Source organism: Pleurodeles waltl, chromosome 8 (genome assembly GCF_031143425.1).
Source record: "Pleurodeles waltl isolate 20211129_DDA chromosome 8, aPleWal1.hap1.20221129, whole genome shotgun sequence".
Taxonomy (NCBI): domain Eukaryota; kingdom Metazoa; phylum Chordata; class Amphibia; order Caudata; family Salamandridae; genus Pleurodeles; species Pleurodeles waltl.
Window position 1 is genome coordinate 1,441,516,801 of NC_090447.1, and position 20,753 is coordinate 1,441,537,553.

The 20,753-nt window shown below is 44.6% G+C and overlaps 1 protein-coding gene across 3 annotated transcripts in view; it reads right to left on the reverse strand.

Moving 5' to 3' along the window:
- PRDM15 (PR/SET domain 15) overlaps positions 1-20,753 on the reverse strand; it is a 345,544-nt gene that overhangs the window by 315,705 nt on the left and 9,086 nt on the right. The window contains exons 2-5 of one of the 3 annotated variants that reach the window (XM_069202594.1): positions 6,476-6,647; positions 4,030-4,075; positions 3,048-3,141; positions 2,419-2,572 (exon numbers count right to left, since the gene is read on the reverse strand). In XM_069202594.1, the coding sequence (XP_069058695.1) occupies positions 2,419-2,572; positions 3,048-3,141; positions 4,030-4,066 (285 nt within the window). In that variant the 5' untranslated portion in view covers positions 4,067-4,075; positions 6,476-6,647. Of the gene's footprint in view, positions 1-2,418; positions 2,573-3,047; positions 3,142-4,029; positions 4,076-6,475; positions 6,648-20,753 lie in introns of those variants that run through there. The other 2 variants (XM_069202596.1, XM_069202595.1) reach the window with 2 other exon arrangements.

A 20,753-nucleotide genomic window follows, 5' to 3' on the forward strand; every position in this document is an offset into this window, starting at 1 on the left:
TGGCAGCCAAGTTGTTCCCCACCCCCGTGGTTGAATTTGCCAGGAGCCAGCAGAAACAAAACAGACACTGCATCTTGTAACACACTGTAGGAAAGTACCCTCGGTTTGCCATGGTTACCCAGTTTTCTTTCTGATGTCAGTGTGCTTGACTGTGTTCACTAGTATCCTGCTAAATAGGACCCCAGTGATTATGCTCTCTCTCCTCTAAATTTTGTTGTTGCATACTGGTAACCCAATATTTCACCCACAATTGGCATACTGGTGCCCCCTTGTAAGTCCCTAGTATATGGTACGTAGGTACCCAGGGCATTGGGGTTACAGGGAATCCCACAGGGAGCCCATGCAAAGGCTTCTGCAGGACTGCCATTGCAGCCGGAGTGAAAAGGTGCATGCACCCTTTCACTGCCATTTGCGTGAGCTTTGCGTGTGCCAAGGATTGTTGGTGGAATCCAGCAATGCAAACTAGACTGCAATCTTCCATCTGGCATGGGACATCATCTGCACCAACCAGGAACCCCCATCAGTCTTCTTGGGTGTGGTACTGACTGTTGTTCTTCACCAGTGGTTCTTCTTTTACACCTTCATCCAGGTTAGCAGGGGCTCCTGTTCTCCCTGGACTCTTCTGTGCTTCTTGGCCTTGGTCCCCTTCTTCCACAGGTCTTCGGGTCCAGGAATCCACTGTGTGTTTTGCAGTCTCTTCTGGTTCTTGCATTATCTTCTTTCTTGTGTTCTAGGAAAGTTACTGTGATTTATTCCTGCTTTCCTGGGCTCTGGGGTTGACTCTACCCCTTACCTTTGGTGTTTTCTAATACTTCCAGCGCCCCTCTACACACTACACTTGCCTAGGTGGGAAACCAACATTCACATTCCACTTTCTTAATATATGGTTTGTGTTCCCCCTAGGCCCATTTCTAACTATTGTGATTTTCACTAATTGCACTGTTTCCCATCTGTTTGTATGCCTATCTCTGCATACTAGTGTATATAATTTGTGTATTACTTACCTCCTAAGGGAGTATAGGCTCTATGGTATTTTTGGCACTGTGTCACTAAAATAAAGTACCTTTATTTCTGTAACTGTTGTGGGTTATAAGGTAATAAGGAAGGTACATTTACCGATGATCAGTCTTTATTTAACTTGTCTGAGGTAGGGAATAGAAAGTTCATAAACTGTTTTCCGTCCTTCTGTCCCTTTTAGGTGGTATCCTGTTTCTTTGCCCTTCCTGATAGGTTTTTGTGACAAGGGATATTTTGCTCCTAGTCAAGATCTTGTCTGGTCTCCCTCAGAAGAAAGAAACATGGACTTGTCTCAGGTAAGTTGTTCTAATTGCTTATGTAGGGGGTTTAGGTCACCGGGGAGGTGCTCGTGGAGTATGAACTTAAATAGTGTTTATAGTTCAGGGGTGAATTATCATGCAAACACAAAAGTGCTCTTTATAGTTACTCTGCCACCAACAGTTCTAATAATTCTATGTTGCTTTTCCCCCTGACTGACCCCTTATCCTCGATGTCCCTCCCCTACTACGCATAAACAATGGCCTCTTTCTCTCCCAATACAGCCGTACCTGGTTTAGCCACGTTCTTCCAGGAACGTGGCCTGGCTGTAGCGTGGTGTCTCTCTTGTTGTTGGTTTGCGTTGCTGTCTGGCTTCGTCTCTCTTCTTTGCTCTGCCCACGGCCGTTGTGGTGGCTCCGGGTTCTCCTCAGTAAATTCCGCACTTCCTGCCCCAGTGTTCTCCTCTTTTTGTCCTGGTTTTCCCTTTCGTCGCTATTGCGGCTCCGTGCCGTCTTCCGCGTCCTTCTCCTCTCTTTTACCCTCTTCTGGGGTCAAGTCCCGGAACCACTTTTCTTGGTGCGGGTTTCTCTGTGTTGTGCCCCCGGGGTGCGGGTTTCTCTCTGCCGTGCCCATGGGGGACCATACAGAGGGTTCCTTTTCGGTCGCCTCCTGGCTTCTTTCTAGATTCGTAACGGGGCTTCTGTTACAGTAACACAGAATATTTTCTTTCATGTGTATGAATACTGTGTGATGTCTCCTAGATAAGCCTTGGCTGCTCAGCTACACCTACCCCGAGACAGCTTGGCTTCTAGACACTGCCTATATTTCACTAATAAGGGATAACTGCACCTGGTATAAGGTGTTTTTTTTTTTTTTATCAGATGACCGCTCAAAACAATATATTACACCTATTAATGATTTCTGCATGTAATGTATATCGGGCAAATACATGTACAATCTATGGAAGAGGTCTTATGTAGCCGAGGGACAAAGTTCGAGCAACAGAACTAGGTTTTTTTTTTTTTACGCTACAGTCCGATTATTTCCCCATTCTTCATAGCCATTTAAAGAACTGAGTGCACGTTTAGGAAAGAAAGCTAGCTACAGGACTTTAGGGGATGCTCAAAACAAATAATACCATACCTTCAATGGGAAAGGTACCTCCATCTCTAGCTTTGAGACTTTTTTGGATTCAAATGGCCCAAACTGGGTGCGCTTAATGAGCTGAGTCACTGCAAATACACCTTCAGTTCCATCATCCAAGAATTTGATCTCCAGATTCGTGGGGAGGGATGACCTAGGGTTGAAAAGTGCTAATGGTTAAATGGACATTTCATAGGACTGAAACAAAATATGTATTTTTTATGGCAAAGTGCCCACAGTGTATCAGCATTACAGCAGGAATTACACGAACAGGAACATTACTTTGATACTGAAACTGAAGGAACAGCATTGTGACACCAAAGAGCACACAAAATTTAAAGTAACTTCCTCAATAAAATGTGGAACAAAAACGATGCAAAGTGCTTTATTAAACAGAGATGTATTAATTGTTTCAAGAGAGTAGGGACCTCTATTAAACGGAAGCTAAGACTACAAACTATTTTCTCCCAAAACAAGCAAAAGTGCAATGGCCAATCACTTGTGAGATCAAAAGGTCATAGGACCATGAATCCATTTCACAAAGCAAGCAAATGAAGTTCAGTGGGGAACAGCTTTGAGGGACTACCAGTTAGGCAGAATTTCATATGTAGTACTTGACTTGCACTTACCTTGCTCGGCTCTGCACAAAGGAGTCCTGTACAGTCACCACTGGGCCCAGGTCAGGACACTCTGAATCGTGATACTGCCCACAATCGTCACACCCTGGGAGTACAAAGAGAAACCACAGTAGAGACAGAAAGGGTCATTTATGCTCACTGATTCAATTCACCTCCCATCCTTATCCAGCCACCATTCCCTACCAATATGACTTGCAGGTGGAAGGGCACTTTCTATTCTTGCCATCCGCTCCACAAACTAAAGTTCTGAGGGCCATTCTAGGAGTGCTGCAGGCCCAACTCCATGGATCTGCTCTGCTCACCACCATAGTGGTTACATCATGTTAACACTAAATACATCTTTACCATGCATGCTTGGACACACTGAGGGAATGTCACAGACCTGGGTTCTAGGTTTTGTTTTGCTAACTACCGTGTTTGAATGGCTGTTTGCACCTCTTGGTAGGCCACTACATACTTTCTGCAATGGTGGCTCGTTCATATGTCTCCAATGTCATCAGTAGGAATAGCTATCACTAAGCCACCCATTCCCTCCAAGAGGCTCTTGGTCAAACAAAGAGAACCCATAATCATATCAAGAGTTTCCTCACACACCGAGCAGCTCAAACTAATACTTCCACAGATACAGTACACTATATGCAAGGGCAGAGGATTAAGAGAATCGCCGTAGGCATAACATTCACTTCAGGGGCCTAACCAGCAATGCTCAGAGCTTTGACACACACAGGTGTCCTTAAATTGTTATTTTTTAGATTTTGTAATTGTGTCATTATGCATGTGAGGGCATTGTACGCATACTACAGATTCTTCACAATAGAACACTGACTGACAATGAATAAATAATATAAGCATCATACAGTGCACGACAAGCTTAAAAACGCTAACACAATATTTGTTTAGTTGTAAAGTTTAAATAACTCTCCACTTCCTTACACCAGAATTCCTCCCCATGCCCCTGAATAAGAATACTTACAAATAAACACAGATTGATCACAGCCATGCTGTTCCATTTCTTGACCCTAAATAAAGGGTGGAAAATGTAATAAAGATGATTTTATCACATTTCAGTATATATAAAAATGTTAAGGACTATGCTTTGACAAACATGTATGCACAGACATTATGTGGTTCTGCATCACTGGCAGATTAAGTGCCAACACCAGTAATAAATAGCAAAACAAATAGACCAATGTGCCTTCTAACCCAGTCTTCTCTCGTCCTCAAAATCTTCTAGTTACCCCTCCCCGGGTTGGAACCTAATCGCACACAGTCAATAAACAACTTTATATATCCTAATGTTCTTCAGCACAGTGTGAGAATACTTCAGTGAGAGTGTAGAGCAGAGAAATAGAAGAGACTGGGACAATTTGCATTATATTCTGCCTGCTGTGCTGGCTGAGAGTACGATGATGGGTCTGAATTGCTTTATCGTTCACAATCTGTTGTGATATACAGTTGTTAACGGGCCTTCCCTCATTATACATTATTGTATTTGGCCAATAACTGTGCAGAGGGCATTAACCAGTGTTCATTGCCTTATACAAAGTGTTAATTGAGGTGAATGCTTCCAGAGGTGGGTATCAAGAGCTTACTTTGTCCCTGGTTTTAAGTGCAATGGCCCAAGCTAATTTTTAGAATATACTGTTACTGCATTCCCGACAGACACATGAAAGTCAATGATTGAAGGGGACTGACCCAATGCCACTCTTAGTCTGTCCATCTCATTGTAATTGAGGAATTGATAATAGGAAATTTTACAGACCACTAAAGCAGCAAGCTCTCTGTAGCGAAGGACAGCACAGACAATAAAACTATAAAGTAAACAGCTTCACAAAGCTTTTCCTTCTCCTGTGTCAAGGGGTCTTTACTGATAATGGTATACTGAGAAGGTTAGCAAGCCCATCTCCAGAAACGTGGCAAATGAAAAAGCTCTCTGGTGTACTAACTCATTTTGCAATATCTTGCAAATGTATGTATAGATCTTCTGGTAGCAATCTTGCAAATTTCTGAAGCCAGTACATTTTAAAAAGGATGTAGTACCCTATTCCAGAACGTACTTCTTGAACCATCGAAATTCGAGAAAGAGAGCATCATCTCCAGATCTTTCGCTGGAATTGCACCCAAAATATAGAATTCCATCCCTCGAGAGATGCACATAGATCATTTGTTCGGCACCTTCATCAAAACTTCAAAATACTTCTGGTCAGTAAATACCTATTTAAAGTCTTTTGATTTTAAATGAATGTCTTTTAGTTCTATATCACTTTACATTTACAATTCAATTTCCCTCCCATATGGTAAACATGCAGCCAAACTCGGTCTTCATTGATGTAACACTCCTAGCAATGTATTGTGAAGCACTCTGGTATCAGAGTCCAATACACTCTCTATAACACTGTTAAATTACATTATTTACACCTACAGAAGTAAATTGTATTTTTTAAACGAGGGACGTTATATTAAATATATGTGGCAATCTTTTCAATTATAATTTTAGTATTGATGAATTAAAAGGAAACCCATTGCACTGAGTAACAAAATAAAGCTACAGGAATAGCTCAGGAGGTTTGTGCCCATTATCAAGGGTTTACCTCAGATAAGAATAACAGCAAATAATTGACTAAAGGAAGGTCAAAAAACAGAAACGAAATGTAGCACTACTACTGATAATAAACAGGACAGAAGGCAAACTGAATAGAGGAATCAGTTTTATCCACCGAGGCTGAGCGGCATCCATATGCGCGACATAACATTCAGAGTAATTACATGACAATGCTATGGTAAATGACTGTATAACTTCCAGTGGTCATCATGACTGTCTCTGGAATAGGTTTACTCCCACTTTTCCTCATGGGTGAGTATGAATTAGAACAATTGAAGGGTTACTAGTGGAGAGTGATAGTAACAAAAATGCAAACAAGATGAAGTATAATTTGTTATTTCCATTATATATTAAGGACACTGCACAATCTACATAGTAGAAACCTTCTTGGGTGGAAACAGAACCATCAGCAAGTACCTATTGTGGAGGGATCATTATTTAACAAGTGCACAGTATGACCAGATTCCTCCATATGCATTTCAGAATGAGAAATAACATGGCAACTAATATAACATGGCACTGCCCATTCGAGGGATGCATGCGGATTATATGCGTCAGTTATTCCAATTTTGACCTGGGGAATATTGGGCAGACAAATATAACTGCCATTTGCCCGACTTAGCAGCATGACAACAGTCAGAACTGCGGCCTCATGAGTTGTAGCTTAGTGTCACATTTGAACTTAAATCCTGAGATGAGAAATCTGCACAGGAAGAAAGGTACTTCACAACCACTGAAAACACATGTGTATGCATTTAGACCACCGAGCTAGCTGTTTATAAAACCAGGAATAAAAATAAAAAAGGAACAAGCATACCTCCTGCTTTTACTTCTTACTGAGAGGAATAGTCTCTGTTTACTAGCAGATTGGAAGGAGAAGTGTGGCAGGAGCTCTTGAAAGAGTTCAGCACATAACTGTGCTCGCTGTTTTGGCTGGTTCATTGATTATATCTTTTTATATAAATGGATCCCTTATCTCCTTCTTTATCCTGTAATAGAAAATCACATAATGGTGAAAGAATAAAGGATATTTTTTTTTAAAGCAATGGTTTATAGTGAAAATATCAATCTGAGGCCTAAATTGAAGCTCAGGGAGCCTATGTTCACAATCAATGTACGAGTCCCAGCCGTGAACCAAAAATTTAAACTGATTTCCCTGTTCCATAATCCTTCCCTGTGAACACAAACTGGTGATTCCACTTTGTGATTAGTTATACCATTTATTGGATATATCTTTTATATTCAACGTAGTCTTATATATTCGTGATCAGTTACTAAGCATAGAGTTTTAACGGCTACTGTTTTTAGCTGGAGAACTGGAATATTTGGAGCTCTCTTATTTACGGTCATGCCAGCATTTAAAGTCAATTACTGATATTAAAAAAACTATTTTGCATTTAAATTGTGCTCCCAGCATTGGTACTCCACTTCACTGCTTTTTCTGTTTTGTTATTCAATTGGTGTTATTGACTTTGTATGGTTATTTGGTTTTGAATAATAATACCTTACATATGTAAATAGAAAATAAAGTGTTGTTCTTGTATAGGAAATAACAATTGCGGTTCCACATTCAGGCTTTATTGCAACTCTAACAATTGGGTTCTTCTCTATATAGCATCACTCTCCACAATGCCTTATTTGAGATAGGCCAGGACTATTTGACTAAGCTACCTCAGATTGTGAAAGAGGGCAACCTTCTGTCACATACTGACGACCGACTGCCCACTTGAGCGAACCAGTAATCTTATCTTAGAAATGTGATAAGCTGCCCATAAGGCTTCAAGGAGAGCAGAAAAACACCAACACTCATTAAATGCACTTTATACTGTTCTACCTCATTAGTATTTAACAAGGGAAGCTTGACTGAGGTTTGAGTGAAGCCTACTCTTTATACATCTGTACACATGGGCTTGCATAATTAAGGGGTGCTACCTGGGAAACAGTTTTTAAGAAGGAAAAAGAACAAAAGTAAGTTTGTTCTCCCACAGTGCTTTCTGGTACTCCTTTTTAGGTCTTGTTTGCGTGAGAACGCACTAGCACATGTGCTTTAGCTTGTGAGAGATATTGTGTTGAATAAAGCGCTTGGAGCCCCCCTGCTGCTTACCACTGGTAGGCGGCATTGTCTTATATGCTGCCTTCTAATTGAAGAGCGAGCCTCCCTGCATTTTGACATCAAATTAAGTGGATAACTTTATTTTCCATTACAGAGACAGTCTCATTCACTCTCCACTGCCAGGTTGTCTTGTTTTTATTTTCTTCTTTTGTCTCCCACCAGCTCCTCCTCTGTCCATGTTGCTTCTTTACCATCCCCATCCATGTTGCTTCTTTTTCCTTTACACTGTGTTGCTTCTCCCCCCCCCATCCTCTCTGTTCCTGTTTCTTCTGTCACCCACCCACCTGTAACTGTTTAACCATCCCATCCCATCTGCCCCGTCCCCAGATCTTATCCTCTTTCCCAACAGACAGAAGGAAAACAAGCATTGATTTGCATGAAGTGGAGTAAAGTGGCATAGAGAGAGAGTGGCATAGAGTTGCGTAGTGTCGTACAGTGGAGGGGCATGGTGTGTCAGCAGAGTGGAGTAGAAGAGAGTAAAGTGGCGTGAAGTGGCATAGAAGGAGTTGCCAAGAGTGAAGTAGAGTGGAGTGGCAGGGCACAGAGGGGCATAGAGTGGATAGGCGTAGAATGGAGGGGCATAGCGTATAGTGGAGTAAAGTGCCAGAGTGGGGAGGCATACAGTCGAGTGTTGTGGACTGGATTGAAGTAGAAGGGAGTAGCTTAAAATAGCACAGAATGGCATAGGGTGGACTAGATTAGAGCAGAGTGGCTGAGAGTGAAGCAGCATAGAATGTCGTAGAGTTGAGTGGCATATAGCGTAGAGTGGCACAGAGTAGAGGGGTGTTCACACACTCAGATGGTCACATAAATCCTCTCACTTTGAAGTCAGAGAAAGAATAGTAAACACCAAGCTTCCTCAGAAGACAGAACCTACCATTTGACCTTTGTCTTGAAATTTTGTTATGGTCTGTAAATTCAAAGGCCCGTTTAAAGAAAGTGAGCACTCGTGGAAGAATACAGTAAACAGAATATGCTCTTAAGAGGGACAAAGACATGCAGGACAGTAAATCAAATAATACAAACCACAAAGCCAATATTAAGCCATGGCAAGATTACATTCTTAGGCCAGCTTTCAGAATGTCCCCAAGAAGTCCTTAGCAACCAGACTGCTCTGCTGTCTAGTAGGCTTCGACCTAAAAAAGCGATAAGACATGGCTAGCACTGGATGCTTCATACTACTTTTTTGGCCGTCCTGCTCTCCACTACTGCCCTCCGGTTCACCATCCTCATCTGACTCAAACAGGCAATAGCTCATTTATCGGCAAGACAAACTGGCTTTGCCAATACTTGTTATTGCTTTGTATCTGTAAATAACTAGGCATTATTATTCATTTCCATTTATGGAACTCAGGTGGAGGAAATTCAAATCAACCTAATCAGGATTTCATCTTGTGGCTTGCGGGCTGCACACTGATTGCGAAAGCACAATTAAGTCAATGTGCTATCTTACTGCAATTTGTTTTCCTTCGGACAAGATTTCTTTCACATTTCCACACCTCTGCAAGTGAAGGTGTGCCTGGGCATGATACATTTAATCGAAAGGTTTGCAGTTCTATTATTGCACGTTGGGTGGGTCAATCTTAGCTGTCAAAGATGGCACAATATTTGCTGTCAGAGAGAATGGTAACAAAAGTTCCTTGTCAGCCCCCACTACTCAACCCCTCAATTTGGAGCCCTTTCTTTTGAAGCTGGCATGACCACATACAAGCCTTTATTTTATAATGAAGTAAATAGATCATTTTCCAACAAAATCCTGATTCAATAACCAGCATGTATTGACTTTTTTCTAGCATAGTGAAAATAAACCACATTGTGGTTCCCCTAATACCTTAAAAACAATATCCAGTAACATCACTACACAGATCAATGAGAAACCCTGCTTTACTGTTGGCAGCTGTGACAAGCAGAAGGCAGTTCCTCAGACTAATGGGTGTTGATTTCAATCAGTACCACACAAAATTAAAAGAACACAGCTCAATAAAATTCCCAAAACAATTCATACAAATCATGAAACACAGCTGAAATGACACAAGAATGGTTAAAAACAGATCAGAGGAACATGAGATATGGATTTTTAATGTTTTAAAGCAGAGTGCCAAGAAACAGCAAAGGCCCAGTCAAAGTTCACAGTAGAAAAGGCACTATCCAACATTTCATGCCAACCGTGATAGGGTTCTTTAAACCTTGTGGGTCACACCAGTCAAACGTTTTACCTTCGGATGAAAACTTCACCCACTCATAAACTGCAAACATTTTTGAAAATTATACTATGGAATCCAGCAATGTGTGCCTTGTGTGGACTGATATGGTGCATTTGCCCACGATGCTTGGCTTTCTGCAGTTACTGCATTAAAATAAGCATTGACATGGTCAATTAGTATGGGTTTAATGTGCTTGCACACAGGAGGAAACTAGCAGGATATTACAGAGCAGGAATATCGAAAGATAAGTGCACAAAGGAGATACAGATTTGGGGCAGTTAAAAAGGGGAGGGGTGAAAAAAGTTGTGTTTCCCATGTTAATTCCCATAGGACCTTTAGATACGTCTACAGCCCGAACTGCTGGATGGAATTACACCAAATTAGGCAGACAGCTAGCTTTGGGTATGCTTTTGCTTATTTGATCTAAATCCGTTCAGTAGTTTGAGATATTAAAGGGAAAATACATTTGTATACTTCTGTCTGTGATGACTTTGCAAATACCCATGCAAAAAGAAGCGTTGCCATTGGCTGACGCAACCTGACGAGAAAGTTGCAGCCACCATTTTATTTCACGGGACACACTCCCTGGGGATGAAAATACAAACTGAAAGGTGAAGGTACCCTGACCCCCCAGGGATGTGATATAGGTGTGTTTTAGGGTCAAATTATGGGTTTAAAATAATTGTGTGTCACCATGCACAATAATTGCGAAAATTCGCACATTTTGGCAAATTATTCACAAATATGGAAAAATATAAAAGAAAACCAAAGACTCATTCATTCACTAATTCATTCAATTACACATGCACTCAGAGACTCATGCGCCCACTCACACACCCACTCAGATACTCATGCACAAACTCAGATTCAAACACCCACTTTCAGAACCACTCTAACACTCACACACCCACTCACAGATCCACTGAGAGACAGGCTCTGTGGCCAACCTGCGCCACCCACGGCCAAAGGACGTGCATGGCACGGGGTTGGGTGGTTATAAGGGCTTGGTTGCAAGGGCTGGCTGCAGGCCAAGGTTTGCAACTAACACCCGCAGCACACGGCCAAAGGCCGTGCACATCAGGGGTTGGAATAACTTCTCAAAATTAAAATTGCTTTACGTTAACAAAACATAGAAATTCACTGAAAAAAGGGACATCCTAGTTAGGTTCTGAATTTACTCGTAAAAAAAATAATAATAATAATAATAATAATAATTTAGCAGTTATAGTTAGAGTTATTTTAAGTAACCATAACTTGCATCCTAAGGTAACTAACTCGTGCCTTAACCATGCTCAGCTAATTACTCCACATAGATCACGGATGAGATCTTGTACAGCATCTTTGATATTATCAGTGCAACATTTGCAATAAAATTATTGATAAGAAAACTGCATGGCAAGGGCACGAGTTATAGTTACTTAAAAGAACTCTAACTGTAACTTCTGAATGTCTATGATTTTGTACGAGGAAATTCAGAACCTAACTATAACGTCCCTTTAACCTTTGTTTTCTTGCTATTTAGGATTTGATATTTATAGCCTACACCTCTCCATTGTGCACATCAATGCAAGCACTCAAATGGAGGCAGAAGATAATAATCAAACAGCCATTAGCATTGGGTGAGAGAGACCTAATCCACAAGGTTGAGTTAAGATGTGATTGATAACGTCTTAATTCAATGGGTACAAGTGGCTGATTGAAACCAACTGTTGCAAGGAGAGGATCTAAACCCCACTCCAAGTATAACCTGTGCTGTCAAAAAACATACCTAAAAACAAAGCTTCTCATATTTAGATATAACATGGAGAGGATCTAAAGCCCACTATAAGTAAAGGCTGAGCTGTCAAAAACCATACCTAAAAGAAATGTTTCTCACATTTAGATCCAACATCTAGGAAATTCCATGGATAATGGTGACTGCTAGCAAGCAAAGAAACAGACTCATCCCACCCACAATTACTTTTCCCATCAGCAAAACTTAACAGCTTGCTTATCAAATACAGAAAATGCCCACGCAAAATGATTGCACATAGATTAAACAAGAACTGGCAAAGCCAAAAGGTCTCGCCCATACAATAGCTATTGGCTTTGGCAATGTGTTTTGCCATGTTGCACACCAGTGTGGCTAATGTCCAGCATGGCTAAACGTTAGTGGCATGGAGTGTCAGAGTGGAGTTGGGAGTAGAGTGTCGTAGAGTGAATTTGTTGGAGTACTGTGGAGTGAAGTAGGGGGAGTAGAGTGTAGCAGAGTTGAGTAGAGTAGAGTTCCATGGCAGAGAGGTCTGTAGAGTGGGGTGGGGTGGAATGAGTTTTAGTGGATTGAGGTAGTGGGGTGGATTGGTTTGAGTGGGGTGGATTGAAGTAGAGGGGGGTGGATTGGACTGAAGTGAATGAGTTGGAGAGAGTGGGCTGAATTGGACTGGAGTTAAGTGGGGTAGTTTCAAATGTGGTGGGGTGGACTGGACTGGAATGTGGTGAGGTGGACTGGATTGGAGTGGGGTGTGCTGCTGAATTGGAGGAGGGTGGATTGCACTGAGGTGGGGTGGATTGGAGTGGGTGGGGTGGACTGAACTGGAGTGGGATCAGCTGGATGGATTGGATTTCAGTGGACTGAACTGGAGGAGAGTGGGTGGATTGGAAAGAGGTGGATTGGGGTGGAGCGGACTGAAATGGGGTGGGGCGGATTAGGTTTAGAATGGAGTGGGATGGGGCTGAGCGGATTAGAGTGGGGTGGACTGCAGTGGGGTGGGTCGGTTGGGGTGGACTGATTGAGTGGGGTGGCCTGAGTATGGTGGATTGGATTGGGTGGGGTGGAGTGAGGTAGACTGGAGTGGTTTGGAAAGGGTGGGTTGGGTGGATTGGAGTGGGGGCCATTAAGGTTTGGAGTGAGGTAGATTGGACTGGAGTAAGGTTAGACTGGACTGGAGCAGGGCGATTAATGTGGACTGGATTTGATTGGAGTGCAGTGGAATAAAGTGGATTGTACTGGAGTAGGATGGCTTGGGGTGGATTGGACTGGAGAGAGGTGGACTGAACTGGGATAGGTGGGGTGGATTGGAATAGAGTACGATTGGAGTGAAGTGGGGTAGTTTGAAAGGGGTTGGGGCGGGCTGCAGTGGGATCTATTTGATAGCAGTGTGGTGGGGTGGATTGGAGTGGGGTGGACTGGGGTGAGGTGGAGTGGGATAGGCTGGATGGACTGGAGCGGATCGCAGTGACCTGAACTGGCATGGGGTGGACTGGACTGGGGTAGAGTCGGGTGGATTGGAGTAGAGTGGGATGGATTGGAATGGGGTGGAGTGGGTTGAAATGGGGTGGGGTGGATTGGACTGGGTTGGCATGGGGTGAATTAGATTAGAATGAGGTGGAGTGGGGTGGACTGCAGTGGGATGGGTTGGATTGGGGTGAATCAGTTTGCATTGGACTGAGTGGGGTGGATCGGAGTGAAGTGGGGTGGCCTGAATTATATAGAAGTGGGGTGGGCTAAGGTTTGGTGAGGGGTGGATGTGACTGGGGTAGGGTAAATTAATGTGGACTGGAGTGGGGTGGGTTAAAGTAGATTGTACTGGAGTGGGATGGCTTCAGGTGGTGTAGGTGGATTGGACTGAACGGCAGTGACTTGATTGGAGTGGGAGTTTGGAGTGGTGTGGGTTGATGTGGATTGAAGTAAGGTGGGTAGGACTCGAGTGGGTTGGACTAGAGTGGGGTGAGTTGGATTGTATTGGGGTCAGGAGTATTGGATTGTGGTGTGGTAGACTGGACTTGTGGGGGTGTGGTGGACAGATAGTGAGGTGGATTGGACTGGAGTACAGCGCTGTGGATTGGAGTGAAGTTGGATAGTTTAAACTGGGGTGGGGTGGATTGGGTGTGGTGGACTGCAGTTGGATGGACTGAATTGCGGTGGGGTAGATTTGATTGAGTGGGGTGTGGTGGACTAGAGAGGGTGGAGTGGATGGACTGGATTGGACTGAACTGGGATGGGGCATGGATTGGATTGGGATAGAGTGTAGTGGACTGGAGTGGATAGGGGTGAAGTGGGATAGTTTGAAATGGGGTTTGGTGGGATGGACTGAATTGCAGTGGGCATGTTGGATTGGATTCAGGTAGATTGGAGCTGGTGGATTTTAGTGGGGTGGGGTGGACTGAACTGGGATGAGGTGGACAGGATTGGGGTGGGTAGGGAGGACAGGATTAGGAGGGATGAACTGGGATGCGATGGGGTGGATTGAGTGGGGTGGACTGGAGTAGTGTGGAGCGAGCTGGTGTCAGGCAGATTAGATTGGGGTGGTTTAGGAGGGGAGTGGACTGGATTGGGGGTGGATAGTAGTGGGGCGTACTGCACGATCATGCGTTTAAGCATCATTTCAGAAATTACACAAAGAAACAACTACCTCCCTGGTGCAGGTCACGACCAGTGGCCAACACCAGGGAGAGGGTTAAAAAAAATCTTCAGGTGCGTCGCACCAGAGGATTTGCTTTCATTTAAAAATACTCCGGGATACACGGAAGATCTTTCGTGTCTTCCCCCGCCCCTTTGTGACGTCATTACCTATTTTCTCCATCGGAGCAGGAAGCGGCCATGCTCCAGTGGGGATAAACAGCCCCAAGCGGCCTTCCCGACATTCGGGATGGCCTCTTTTGAAAGGGGAGACTCTCCCCTTTCAAAAGAGGCCTTCCTGAACCAGTTTCCTGGCCATGGGCCAGAAAACCCTCACTAGACACCAGGGATTTTACTTGGGGGGTGGGGGGTGCTCCCTTGTGTCTGGACAAAGCTAAACCCCTCTGAAGAGCTCTAATGAGAGCAGAACACGTGTCAAGGGTTGCTTTACTCATTCCAGGTTGGCTTGGACGGTATTTGACTAGTCCAAAGCTGTAATACTGTGCCTGGAGTAGTAAAGGGCTTATGTCATTTTACAGCTCGGTGAGGATGACACTGTGTCAATCCTATGCTTAAAGATTTGCGTACAAATAGCAAAAGACTTTGTTACTATCCAGCTCGGCGTGGATAGCACTGTGCTGATCCTATGCTTAAAAACTTTGCTAGATAAGCAGACATTTGAGGTGAGCAAATCAGAGTGTCGCTGGAGTTGCAGGGTGCTCATTGCTGGAGCTGCTCTCCACCTAAATTGGAACTTCCTATAGTTCTCTCATTATATATATATTATATATCGCAATTACTTTTGTCGACGTGTGTGTGGTTTCCCTTGGGGCTGTGATCGGCCCCCAGGAAACAGGAAAACCACACCCACATATAAAAGTGATCAATATTTACATACACATATATATACATACATACATATATATACATACACACACACACACCACCAAGTGTCTTGCAGTTGCAGCTTGTGTCTTCAAAGCAATGCACATACTTCAACTGACGCGTTTCAACTGTAGCTTTTAGGCAGCAATAAAAAAGTCAAGTAAGTCTTGTGATTATATTTCTGCTACAAAAGGATCTGACTTTTGTCTAGTGGCAGTTTTGATGCCATAAAGTAGCGCAGAAGGTTTCTACACCTACTGCAAAGATCAAATCTGTATTTTATGCAAATAGGTGAGTACATTAGTAAAGTCAGCCATTACCTGTGCTATTATACAAATGAAATATATATATGCGGGGGGCTATGGAGAGATGAAGGGCACTTTTGTTGGGTGGTAGTGAGGGAATCGGAGGTGGGGGTAATGGGAGTGGGAGCACCAATAATGATTGTTGGATTGGGCACTAGAGGCGCTAAAGACTATGACGATTGGTATGTGACAAGGTGAAGTAATAGTGTTTCTTTTTTTTGAGTGTCTTGAAAGAACGTGCTGATTGAGGGAAGAAGCGAAGGTAAGGTGACCTCTACTGTTGCACGTATCACACACACACCCACCAGCAATTCTGTGACTGTATACGTAGGCTAGTGTTTTAGAGCAACAATTTAGTCAGTAGCAGAGATGGCATCTTGTTGGATAAATGCTGCTCAAGCCCTCACTCAGGTTATAGAGGACAGCTCTGACGTAGGATCAGAGACTATGACAGCAGATACTGAGACAGCTTCTGAGGGATAGGACAATGGCGCAGACTCTGGCAGTGATTTTTCAGTCAGAGGAGTCCCATTCGATAGCTCCTCTTTCGTTGATTATGAGGGAGGTGATAAGGACAGTCCTGCTGTCCCTTCACAAGAACAGACTGTGCAGTGGGACAATAGCGGGTTAGCCAAACCCAGAGAGCAGGTGCATGCGGAGGCAAGCACAGAGAGAGTGCTCTCATTGGAGCTCCCCAATTTAGTTCAGCCCCAAATTCTACCGCTCAAATCGTATTGTGGAGGCATCAAAATTATCTATCACAAAACAAACTGGTTTTGTAAGGCAGGCACCTGTGTTTTTGGTCCTGGGCATCGCGGCCTTATAGGGAAACCTACCAAATCCAGTCATTTCTGGAAACTAGACATCCGGTGTGGGATTTATTGTAAAAAATACACCCAGAGGGCATCTTAGAGATGCCCCCTGAATACCAGTCTGACTTCCAGTGCTAGGCTGACCAGTTTCTGCCAGCCTGCCACAACCAGACGAGTTTCTGGCCACATGGGGTGAGTGCCTTTGTCACTCTGTGGCCAGGAACAAAGCCTGTAATGGGTGGAGGTGCTTCTCACCTCCCCCTGCAGGAACTGTTACACCTGGTGGTGAGCCTCAAAGGCTCATGCCTTTTGTTACAGCACCCTGGGGCAACCCAGCTAGTGGAGATGCCCACCCCTCCGGCCACTTCACCCACTTTTGGCGGCAAGGCTGGAGGAGATAATGAGGAAAACAAGGAGGAGCCACCCACCAGTCAGGACAGCCCCTAAGGTGCCCTGAGCTGAGGTGACTCCTGCCTTTAGAAATCCTCCATCTTGAGATTGGAGGATTCCCCCAATAGGAATAGGGATGTGCACCCTCCCCTCAGGGAGGAGGCACAAAGAGGGTGTAGCCACCCTCCAGGACAGTAGCCATTTGCTACTGCCCCCCAGACCTAAAAAGACCCCTACATTTAGTATTTCGGGGCTACCCTGAACCCAGGAAATCAGATTTCTGCAACAAAGAAGAAGAAGGACTGCTGACCAGAAAGTCATGCAGAGATGACAGAGACACCAAATCACTTGGCCCCAGCCCTACCGGCCTGTCTCCAGACAGAAAGAACCTGCACAGCGACGCATCCAAAAGGGACCAGCGACTTCTGAGGACTAAGAGGACTGCCCTGAACCCCAAGGACCAAGAAACTCCGAGAATAGCGGCACTGTTCAAAAACAGCAACAACTTTGCAACTTTTAACAACTTCCAAAGAACTCTTTCTACCCACCGGAAGCGTGAGACTTCACACTTTGCACCAGTTGCCCCGGCTCGAGCTCCAGAGAACTAACACCGCAGAGAGGATCCACAGGCTCCCCCTGACCGAGACTGCCTGGTAACAAGGAACCCAACGCCTGGACCAAGCACTGCACCCGCAGCCCCCAGAACCAAGAGGAACCACCTTCCAGTGCAGGAGTGACCAGCAGGCGGCCCTCTTCCTAGCCCAGTCGGTGGCTGGCCCGAGAATCCCCTGTGCCTTGCCTGCATTGCCTAAGTGACCCCCGGGTCCCTCCATTGCTTTCTACAGCAAACCCAACGCCTACTTAGTACACTGCACCCGGCCGCCCCTCTGCCGCTGTGGGGGTGTTTTGTGTGCGTGTGTCCCCCAGTGCTCTACAAAAACCCCCAGGTCTGCTCCCTGAGGACGCAGGTACTTACCTGCCAGCAGACCGGAACTGGAGCACCCCTGTTCTTCATAGGAGTCTATGTGTTTTGGGCCCTCCTTTGACCTCTGCACCTGACCGGCCCTGTGTTGCTGGTGCGGTGACTTTGGGGTTGCCTTGAACCCCCAACGGTGGGATGCCTATGCCAAGGAGACTGACTGTGTAAGTGCTTTACTTACCTGAGAAACCTAACCAAACTTACCTCTCCCAAGAACAGTTGATTTTTGCACTGTGTCCACTTTTAAAATAGCTTATTGCCATTTTAACCTAAACTGTGTGTACTACTGTTTTAAATCAAAGTTCTCTACTTACCTGTGTGAAGTACCTTGCATTTTATGTACTTACCTCAAATCTTGAATCTTGTGGTTCTAAAATAAATTAAGAAAATATATTTTTCTTTATAAAAACTATTGGCCAGGAGTAAAATCTTTGAGTGTGTGTACAACAAATGCTTAACACTACCCTCTGATAAGCCTACTGCTCGACCACACTACCACAAACTAGAGAATTAGAATTATCTAATTTTGACACTATCAACCTCTAAGGGAAACCCTTGAACTCTGTGCACACTATCTCTCACTTTGAGATAGTAGATACAGAACCAACTTCCTACACACGGTCAATGGGCTGGGTCTCGAAGTTGCTGTAGATGTTGGAGATTTTGTGGCAGAAGTAGTCTGACAGCTTGGGCTTGGGAGAGGTGGACAGTGTTTGTTGTGGCGGAGGGGCAGAAGAATTCTCCGACGATGTTGAAGCATTCTCTGGCATGGTTGGTGCTAGCTTTGATGAGTGTGGTGAGTGCTTCTTTCTTGGTTTCCTCAAGTCGGAGGTGGTATGCCTTGAGGGTGGCCGAAAGAAGTTGAGATTGGTGGATGTCTTGTTGGAGTGTGTTAGACCGGACAGCCTTGGGGTGGTCACCCCTAACTTTCTGCCTGCCTCCCTCCACTTTTTAGATACCGTTTTAAGACTCTGCACACTTTACCACTGCTAACCAGTGCTAAAGTGCATATGCTCTCTCCCTTTAAACATGGTAACATTGGATCATACCCAACTGGACTATTTAATTTACTCATAAGCCCCTAGTAGAGTGCACTATATGTGCCCAGGGCCTGTAGATTAAGTGCTACTAGTATGGGCCTGCAGCACTGACTGTGCCAGCCACTTAAGTAGCCCCTTAACCTTGTCTTGGGCCTGCCATTGCAAGGCCTGTGTGTGCAGTTTCACTGCCACCTCGGCTTGGCATTTGAAAATACTTACCAAGCCTAAAACTCCCCTTTTTCTACATATAAGACACCACTAAGTTATTCCCTAGGTAACCCACAGGGCAGGGTGATGTGTAGGCAAAAGGCAGGACATGTACTTATGTAGTTTGCATGTCCTGGTAGTGTAAAACTCCTAAATCTGTTTTTACACTGCTGTGAGGCCTGCTCCCTTCATAGGCTAGCATTGGGGCTGCCCTCAAACATTGTTTGAGTGGTAGCTGCTGATCTGAAAGGAGTAGGAAGGTCATATTTAGTATGGCCAGAATGGTGATATAAAATCCTGCTGACTGGTGAAGTTGGATTTAATATTACTATTTTAGAAATGCCACTTTTAGAAGGTGAGCATTTCTCTGCACTTAAATCCTTCTGTGCCTTACAATCCACGTCTGGCTGGGTTTAGTTGACAGCTTCTTGTGCATTCACTCAGACACACCCCAAACACAGGATACTCAGCCTCGCTTGCATACATCTGCATTTTGAATGGGTCTTCCTCGGAGAGGAGCGTGGAGGGCCTGCTCTCAAACAAAGGACTGCCATACTCCCTACTGGGACCCTGGCAGACAGGATTGAACTGAAAGGGGACCTGGTGTACTTCTAAGCCACTCTTTGAAATCTCCCCCAGTTCAAAGGCACATTTGGGTATATAAACAGGGCCTCTGCCCCTTCCAACTGAGACACTTCCTGGAGAAGAAACCTGTAACCAGAACCTGCATCCTGCGAAGAAGAACTGCCTGGCTGCCTAAAAGACTCATCTGACTGCTTTCTGTGAAAGACTGCTGCCTTGCTGTTGCCCTGCTGCTCTCTTGCTGAGGTGAAGAAGTGCTCTCCAAGGGCTTGGATAGAGCTTGCCTCCTGTTCCCTGAAGTCTCAGGACCAAAAAGACTTAGGGCCTGATTCTAACTTTGGAGGACGGTGTTAAACCGTCCCAAAAGTGGCGGATATACCACCTACCGTATTACGAGTTCCATAGGATATAATGGACTCGTAATACGGTAGGTGGTATATCCGCCACTTTTGGGACGGTTTAACACCGTCCTCCAAAGTTAGAATCAGGCCCTTAATCTCTACAGCGTGCCAGAAACGACGCACAGCTTGCACCGCAGTGAAAATTTCACTGCACGTCGAACCGGAACGACGCAGCCTGACTTCACAATGAGAAGATCGACGCAGCGCCAGTGTAGCAACCGGAACTTCGACACACGGCCCACTGGATCGACACCCAGCCGACCCGGAACGACGCAGCCCGACTTCCAGAGAGGAATCGACGCATCGCCTGCTGTGTAGTAGAAAATTTGACGCCATGCCCACCGGATCGACGCAGCTCCTGTGACTTCGTCCTGCCAGCGCAGGAAATCCACCTACCGTCGCTGGGGCATTTGAAAACCCCGCAACCCAAAGAGGATCTACAACCGAGAGCCGGAAATAGACGCCCAGCCGTCCCTGCGTGATAACTAAAATGACGCATCGCGTGTGCGGCATGAGAAATCGACGCACATCCCGTTTGTTTCCACGCTTCTCCTCCTCTGCGGTTCTTTGCGGAGATTTTTCACGCAAACCAGGTACTTTGTGCTTGAAAGAGACTGTTTGCTTTTAAAAAAGACTTAATACACTTTATATCACTTTCCAGTGATATCTCAACATTTACTTACTGCCTTTTCATAGTTTTGACCTGCATTTATCCAGATAAATATTATATATTTCTCTAAACACTGTGTGGTGTATTTTTATGGTGCTATATAATGTTATTGTATGATTTATTGCACAA